General features: G+C 46.3%; 1 protein-coding gene across 3 annotated transcripts in view; it reads left to right on the top strand.

Moving 5' to 3' along the window:
- The window catches only part of dennd4a (DENN/MADD domain containing 4A), an 80,489-nt gene that overhangs the window by 49,241 nt on the left and 22,660 nt on the right, over nucleotides 1-8,588 (top strand). For 2 of the 3 annotated variants that reach the window (XM_071405149.1, XM_071405148.1), the window contains exons 14-15: nucleotides 2,197-2,342; nucleotides 4,620-4,640. In XM_071405149.1, coding sequence (XP_071261250.1) covers nucleotides 2,197-2,342; nucleotides 4,620-4,640 — 167 coding nt within the window. The remainder of the gene's footprint in view (nucleotides 1-2,196; nucleotides 2,343-4,619; nucleotides 4,641-8,588) is intronic. The other variant, XM_071405150.1, reaches the window with a different exon arrangement.

Here is an 8,588-nt window from a genome sequence, read left to right as displayed (position 1 = left end):
TAAACAGCCTAGCCAGCTCTGCTAGGGGGGGTAAAATGGTCAGAGTGAGGTGTTCTCTCATTATGAAAACAGCCTAGCCAGCTCTGCTAGGGGGGGTAAAATGGTCAGAGTGAGGTGTTCTCTCATTATGAAAACAGCCTAGCCAGCTCTGCTAGGGGGGGTAAAATGGTCAGAGTGAGGTGTTCTCTCATTTGTGTCTGGAAGTAGCTAGCAAGCCAGCCAACGTTAGCCAGTTAGCTTGGGTGCTGACTGCTGTTTTTAGGTCAGAATGCTCAGATCAACCCTACTACTCAGCCAGAGCGTCCAGTGTGCTCTCTGAACGCTCCGAGAGCGAAACGCTCTGAATTTAGGAACGATCAATCTGACAACGCTCTGAGTTTATGAACGCCCAGAGCACATTCTGGCACTCCAGATTAAATTTACGAACACAACCGTAGTATAAACCAGCCTTTAGTCTTGAAATGTTTGGTTGCCTAGTACATAGCCTCACATGTGAATACTTAAAGAGATGGATGTGGCTAAAGCGGGTGTGAACGATGCTGAATGGGTGTAGAAAAAGAAGAGTTCTCCAGTAGGTTTACCAAAACATTCAACGGCCATTTTCTTAAAAGTGGGGTTACAAGTTTATCAACTTTCAAAGCAGAATAACTTTCCCATTGTTCCTCAACTGTAGTGTCTGATAAACCATTTTCTTGCTCTGAGTCTCTACTTTTATCCAATGTCAAAACCACAATTTCTAATTTAGCTACATAAGACCGAATCGAGCCGGTCGGTCACATATTTAAATCATACAGAAAATATACGTCTCTGTTGATCACATACATTATCAATCATTTCACACATGTTATCCAGATACTGACTGTTAGCACTTGGTTTATAGCAGCTTCCCACCAGAATGGGCTTTAGGTGAGGCAGATGAACCTGTAGCCATATTACTTCAACAGGATTTAACATGAGATCCTCTCTAAGCTTTACAGGAACGTGGTTCTGAATATAGACAGCAACACCTCCACCTTTGGCATTTCTGTCTTTTTCTGTCAATGTTATAACCATGTATTGCTACCACTGTATCATCAAAGGTATTATCTAAATGAGTTTCAGAGATAGTCAGAATATGAATGTCATCTGTTACAAGCAAGTTATTAATTTTCCCCTTGTTTCTTAAGCTACATATGTTAATGTGATGTGGTTATCGCGTTATCATGTGGTTATCATGTGGTTATCGCGTTATCATGTGGTTATCATGTGGTTATCATGTGGTTGTCATGTGGTTGTCATGTGGTTATCATGTGGTTGTCATGTGGTTATCATGTGGTTGTCATGTGGTTGTCATGTGGTTGTCATGTGGTTATCATGTGGTTGTCATGTGGTTATCATGTGGTTATCGCGTTATCATGTGGTTATCATGTGGTTATCATGTGGTTATCATGTGGTTGTCATGTGGTTGTCATGTGGTTATCATGTGGTTGTCATGTGGTTATCATGTGGTTGTCATGTGGTTGTCATGTGGTTGTCATGTGGTTATCATGTGGTTATCATGTGGTTGTCATGTGGTTGTCATGTGGTTATCATGTGGTTATCATGTGGTTGTCATGTGGTTGTCATGTGGTTATCATGTGGTTATCACGTGGTTGTCACGTGGTTATCATGTGGTTATCACGTGGTTGTCATGTGGTTGTCATGTGGTTGTTGTATGGTTGTCGTATGGTTGTCGTATGGCTGTCATGCGGTTGTCGTGCGATTGTCATATGGTTGTCGTGTGGTTGTCGTGTGGTTATCATGTGGTTGTCACGTGGTTATCATGTGGTTATCATGTGGTTATCATGTGGTTGTCATGTGGTTGTCATGTGGTTATCATGTGGTTATCGCGTTATCATGTGGTTATCACGTGGTTATCACGTGGTTATCATGTGGTTATCATGTGGTTGTCATGTGGTTATCATGTGGTTATCATGTGGTTATCATGTGGTTATCATGTGGTTGTCATGTGGTTATCACGTGGTTGTCACGTGGTTATCACGTGGTTATCATGTGGTTGTCACGTGGTTGTCATGTGGTTGTCATGTATGGTTGTCGTATGGTTGTCGTGTGGTTGTCGTGCGGTTGTCGTGCGATTGTCATATGGTTGTCGTATGGTTGTCGTGTGGTTGTCGTGTGGTTGTCATATGGTTGTCATACGGTTGTCATGCTCCTCAGGGTTCTTGAAGAGCCGGGATCGTTCCCACCAGAAGTTCTACTCCCAGATGATCAAGACCCAGATGTTTATCCGGTTCATCGAGGAATGTTCCTTCGTCAGCGATAAAGACGCCAGTCTGGCCTTCTTCGACGAGTGTGTTGATAAGGTAAGATGATAATGTCCTATGTTATTCTCAGTGTGTTGATAAGGTAAGACGATAATGTACTATGTTATTCTCAGTGTGTTGATAAGGTAAGACGATAATGTACTATAGTATTCTCAGTGTGTTGATAAGGTAAGATGATAATGTCCTATATTATTCTCAGTCTGTTGATAAGATAAGATGATAATGTACTATATTTTTCTCAGTGTGTTGATAAGGTAAGATGATAATGTACTATATTATTCTCAGTGTGTTGATAAGGTAAGATGATAATGTCCTATATTATTCAGAGTGTGTTGATAAGGTAAGATGATAATGTACTATATTATTCTCAGTGTGTTGATAAGACGATAATGTCCTATAGTATTCTCAGACTAACATTCTAGCCTGGCTTTCTTGAGTGTGTCGATAAGGGAAGACTTGTTAGTCCATAGAGAATAAGATGGACCAGCACACCGTAAATAGTATTCGATGAAGCATGTATTACTCTGCACGTAGTATTGCATCATTCAGTGGCTTGTTAGTCTTCATGTACTGTATATGTCATTCACAGGACACAGTTCATGTATTCGAAATTGTAGGTGGTCCCTTAAATGAAGATAAGTTTATCCGTCATCTGAGTTGTTTGTGAGATTCGGTATCTCATCCAGAATGTATTCATAATGTATCATAATACAGGGCCTTTGGCTAAACCAACAGGAAACATTCAGGAAGTTGTAGAACAAACTGCAACCAGCAGAAAGCTTGTCCCTTTAGGCTACAATGAGTCCTTCTGTTCTCTAGTCAATCCTTCATCTCTTTCTTTCCTTCTCCCTCTGCCTGGTGCATTTCCTCTACACTCTCCTGACTGTCTACCTGCATACCTGCCTGCCTGTCTACCTGTCTGTCTACCTGCCTGTCTACCTGCCTGTCTGTCTACCTGCCTGGTGCATTTCCTCTACACTCTCCTGACTGTCTACCTGTCTGTCTACCTGCCTGTCTACCTGCCTGTCTGTCTACCTGCCTGGTGCATTTCCTCTACACTCTCCTGACTGTCTACCTGTCTGTCTACCTGCCTGTCTACCTGTCTGCCTGTCTACCCACCTGTCTACCTGTCTGTCTACCTACCTGTCTCCCTGTCTGTCTACCGGTTTGTCTACCTGTCTGTCTACCTGCCTGTCTGTTTACCTGTCTACCTGCCTGTCTACCTGTCTGCCTGTCTACCTGTCTGCCTGTCTACCTGTCTGCCTATCTACCTGCCTGTCTACCCACCTGTCTACCTGTCTGTCTACCTACCTGTCTACCTGTCTGCCTGTCTTCCTGCCTGTCTGTCTACCTGTCTGGTGCATTTCCTTTACACTCTCCTGTATGTCTACCGGTCTGTCTACCTGCCTGTCTACCTGCCTGTCTGTCTACCTGCCTGGTGCATTTCCTTTACACTCTCCTGTCGGTCTACCTGTCTGTCTACCTGCCTGTCTACCTGTCTGCCTGTCTACCTGTCTGCCTGTCTACCTGCCTGTCTACCCACCTGTCTACCTGTCTGTCTACCTACCTGTCTACCTGTCTGCCTGTCTTCCTGCCTGTCTGTCTACCTGTCTGGTGCATTTCCTTTACACTCTCCTGTATGTCTACCGGTCTGTCTACCTGCCTGTCTACCTGCCTGTCTGTCTACCTGCCTGGTGCATTTCCTTTACACTCTCCTGTCGGTCTACCTGTCTGTCTACCTGCCTGTCTACCTGTCTGCCTGTCTACCTGCCTGTCTACCCGCCTGTCTACCCACCTGTCTACCCGCCTGTTTTCCCACCTGTCTAACTGCCTCTCTACCTGTCTGCCTGTCTGCCTGTCTACTCGTCTGTCTACCCAACTGTCTACCCGCCTGTCTACCCGCCTGTCTACCTGCCTGTATGCCTGTCTGTCTGTCTGTCTGCTCGTCTACCTGTCTGTCTGTCTACATGCCTGTCTGTCTTCCCACCTGTCTACCTGTCTGTTTACCTGCCTGCCTACCTGCCTGTCTTCCTGTCTGTCTACCTGTGATCTTGGGTAAAATCCCTCTACACTCTCCTGTCTGTCTTCCCGCCTGTCTACCCGCCTGTATGCCTGTCTGTCTGTCTGTCTGCCCGTCTACCTGTCTGTCTGTCTACCTGCCTGTCTGTCTTCCCACCTGTCTACCTGTCTGTTTACCTGCCTGCCTACCTGTGATCTTGGGTAAAATCCCTCTACACTCTCCTGTCTGTCTTCCCACCTGTCTACCCGCCTGTCTACCTGCCTGTCTACCTGTGATCTTGGGTCTTGCTTGGACAGATTTACAGCAATGGAAGCAAGGTAAGCTCTCAGACCATCTTCTTCTTCTTCATTACTTTGTATATTCTTTACGTTTCCATGTTATAGCTTAGAACCTAGGTTAGAACATTCTCCCCAAGCTTCTTCTTGGGTTGTGACTCAGCTGCAGTGCTGGGTTAGGGGTTAGGGGTTAGGGTTAGGGGTTAGGGTTAAGGGTTAGGGTTAGGGGTTAGGGTTAGGGTCTGTGTCTGTGTCTGTGTGTGTCTGTGTCTGTGTGTTCTGTAAAAGCCTCATAGAGCAACATAACATTATAGAATTATGTTCAGGTCAGTGCAGGCTGGATTCATGTAGACTAGGAGAGGGGGAGGGGAGTGAGTGAGGAGGGGTGGACTTGACTATCATTGGCAGTTCAGATTATTGGTGTAAGTAGAGGGGGGAGGAGGGGTGGTAGAAGGGAGGGGTAAGGAGAGGTGGAGGGGGAGGAGAGGAGAGGAGGGAGAGAAGGGAGGGGGGAGAGGTGAAGGGGGAGGAGAGGAGGGAGAGAAGGGAGGGGGGGAGAGGAGGGAGATAAGGGAGGGGGGAGAGGTGAAGGGGGAGGAGAGGAGGGAGAGAAGGGAGGGGAGGAGAGGAGGGAGAGAAGGGAGGGGTAAGGAGAGGTGAAGGGGGAGGGGAGGAGAGGAGGGTGAGAAGGGAGAGGGAGGAGAGGAGGGAGAGAAGGGAGGGAGGGAGGGGTAGAGTTATGCTGAGTTATGACCCTGATAGACATGGGCTCATTATTAATGCTTGTTTCTCTGAATTAACTCTTAGGCTCTGATCTGTAATAGGATATTGAAATATCCTCTCTGGAATCTGTGGTCCCCCATTAGTTCCTGCCAAGGCAGCAGCTACTCTTCCTGGGGTTTATTATGGATCCCCATTAGTTCCTGCCAAGGCAGCAGCTACTCTTCCTGGGGGTTATTATGTATCACCATTAGTTCCTGTTACCAAGGCAGCAGCTACTCTTCCTGGGGTTTATTATGGATCCTCATTGGTTCCTGCCAAGGCAGCAGCTACTCTTCCTGGGGTTTATTATGGATCCCCAATAGTTCCTGCCAAAGCAGCAGCTACTCTTCCTGGGGTTTATTATGTATCCCCATTAGTTCCTGCCAAGGCAGCAGCTACTCTTCCTGGGGTTTATTATGGATCCCCATTAGTTCCTGCCAAGGCAGCAGCTACTCTTCCTGGGGGGTTATTATGTATCCCCATTAGTTCCTGCCAAGGCAGCAGCTACTCTTCCTGGGGTTTATTATGGATCCCCATTAGTTCCTGCCAAGGCAGCAGCTACTCTTCCTGGGGTTTATTATGGATCCCCATTAGTTCCTGCCAAGGCAGCAGCTACGCTTCCTGGGGTTTATTATGGATCCCCATTAGTTCCTGCCAAGGCAGCAGCTACTCTTCCTGGGGGGTTATTATGTATCACCATTAGTTCCTGTTACCAAGGCAGCAGCTACTCTTCCTGGGGTTTATTATGGATCCTCATTGGTTCCTGCCAAGGCAGCAGCTACTCTTCCTGGGGTTTATTATGGATCCCCAATAGTTCCTGCCAAGGCAGCAGCTACTCTTCCTGGGGTTTATTATGTATCCCCATTAGTTCCTGCCAAGGCAGCAGCTACTCTTCCTGGGGTTTATTAAGGATCCCCATTAGTTCCTGCCAAGGCAGCAGCTACTCTTCCTGGGGTTTATTATGGATCCCCATTAGTTCCTGCCAAGGCAGCAGCTACTCTTCCTGGGGTTTATTATGGATCCCCATTAGTTCCTGTTGCCAAGGCAGCAGCTACTCTTCCTGGGTTCCAGCAACATACGACAGATACAGTGAGGGAAAAAAGTATTTGATCCCCTGCTGATTTTGTTCGTTTGCCCACTGACATTGAAATGATCAGTCTGTAATTTTAATGGTAGGTTTATTTGAACAGTGAGAGACAGAATATCAACAAAAAAATCCAGAAAAACGCATGTCAAAAATTTTATAAATTGATTTGCATTTTAATGAGGGAAATAAGTATTTGACCCCTCTGCAAAACATGACTTAGTACTTAGTGGCAAAACCCTTGTTGGCAATCACAGAGGTCAGATGTTTCTTGTAGTTGGCCACCAGGTTTGCACACATCTCAGGAGGGATTTTGTCCCACTCCTCTTTGCAGATCTTCTTCAAGTCATTAAGGTTTCGAGGCTGACGTTTGGCAACTCGAACCTTCAGCTCCCTCCACAGATTTTCTATGGGATTAAGGTCTGGAGACTGGCTAGGCCACTCCAGGACCTTAATGTGCTTTTTCTTGAGCCACTCCTTTGCTGCCTTGGCCGTGTGTTTTGGGTCATTGTCATGCTGGAATACCCATCCACGACCCATTTTCAATACCCTGGCTGAGGGAAGGAGGTTTTCACCCAAGATTTGACGGTACATGGCCCCGTCCATCGTCCCTTTGATGCGGTGAAGTTGTCCTGTCCCCTTAGCAGAAAAACACCCCCAAAGCATAATGTTTCCACCTCCATGTTTGACGGTGGGGATGGTTTCTTGGGGTCATAGGCAGCATTCCTCCTCCTCCAAACACGACAAGTTGAGTTGATGCCAAAGAACTCCATTTTGGTCTCGTCTGACCACAACACGTTCACCCAGTTGTCCTCTGAATCATTCAGATGTTCATTGGCAAACTTCAGACGGGCATGTATATGTGCTTTCTTGAGCAGGGGGACCTTGCGGGCGCTGCAGGATTTCAGTCCTTCACGGCGTAGTGTGTTACCAATTGTTTTCTTGGTGACTATGGTCCCAGCTGCCTTGATATCATTGACAAGATCCTCCTGTGTAGTTCTGGGCTGATTCCTCACCATTCTCATGATCATTGCAACTCCACGAGGTGAGATCTTGCATGGAGCCCTAGGCCAAGGGAGATTGACAGTTATTTTGTGTTTCTTCCATTTGCGAATAATCGCACCAACTGTTGTCACCTTCTCACCAAGCTGCTTGGCAATGGTCTTGTAGCCCATTCCAGCCTTGTGTAGATCTACAATCTTGTCCCTGACATCCTTGGAGAGCTCTTTGGTCTTGGCCATGGTGGAGAGTTTGGAATCTGATTGATTGATTGCTTCTGTGGACAGGTGTCTTTTATACAGGTAAGAAACTGAGATTAGGAGCACTCCCTTTAAGAGTGTGCTCCTAATCTCAGCTCGTTACCTGTATGAAAGACACCTGGGAGCCAGAAATCTTTCTGATTGAGAGGGGGTCAAATACTTATTTCCCTCATTAAAATGCAAATCAATTTATAACATTTTTGACATGCGTTTTTCTGGATATTTTTGTTGTTATTCTGTCTCTCACTGTTCAAATAAACCTACCATTAAAATTATAGACTGATCATTTCTTTGTCAGTGGGCAAACGTACAAAATCAGCAGGGGATCAAATACTTTTTTCCCTCACTGTACATATAGTTTAAAATACTACATGACATAAATTTCATAACACCTTTACCCAAGACATTTAGTGTGTTCCCTCAGGCCACAACTCCACCACCACATATATACAATACATTCATGTGCGTGTGTGTAGAGGCTTATCATGTGTCTGTGTGTCTGTGCGTCTGTGTCTCTTCACAATCCCTGCTGTTCCATAAGATGTATTTTTGTTATTTACATTTTTCTTTTTTGTATTTTACCCCATTTTTTTCTCACCAGTTTCGATCTTGTCTCATCGTTGCCACTCCCCAACGTGCTCGGTCGAGTCATACGTCCTCCAGAAACATGACCTGCCAAATCGCGCATCTTAACACCCGCCCACTTAACCCGGAAGCCAGCCGCACCAATGTGTCAGAGGAAACACTGTTCAACTGACTACTGAGGTCAACCTGCAGGCGCACGGGCCCGCCACAAGGAGTCGCTGGAGGGCGATGAGCCAAGTAAAGCCCCCACGGCCAAACCCTCCCCTAACCCGGACGACGCTGGGCCATTTGTGCGCCGCC

This window comes from Salvelinus alpinus, chromosome 6, assembly GCF_045679555.1.
Source record: "Salvelinus alpinus chromosome 6, SLU_Salpinus.1, whole genome shotgun sequence".
NCBI classification, from domain to species: domain Eukaryota; kingdom Metazoa; phylum Chordata; class Actinopteri; order Salmoniformes; family Salmonidae; genus Salvelinus; species Salvelinus alpinus.
This window is presented reverse-complemented; position numbering and strand designations above follow the sequence as displayed.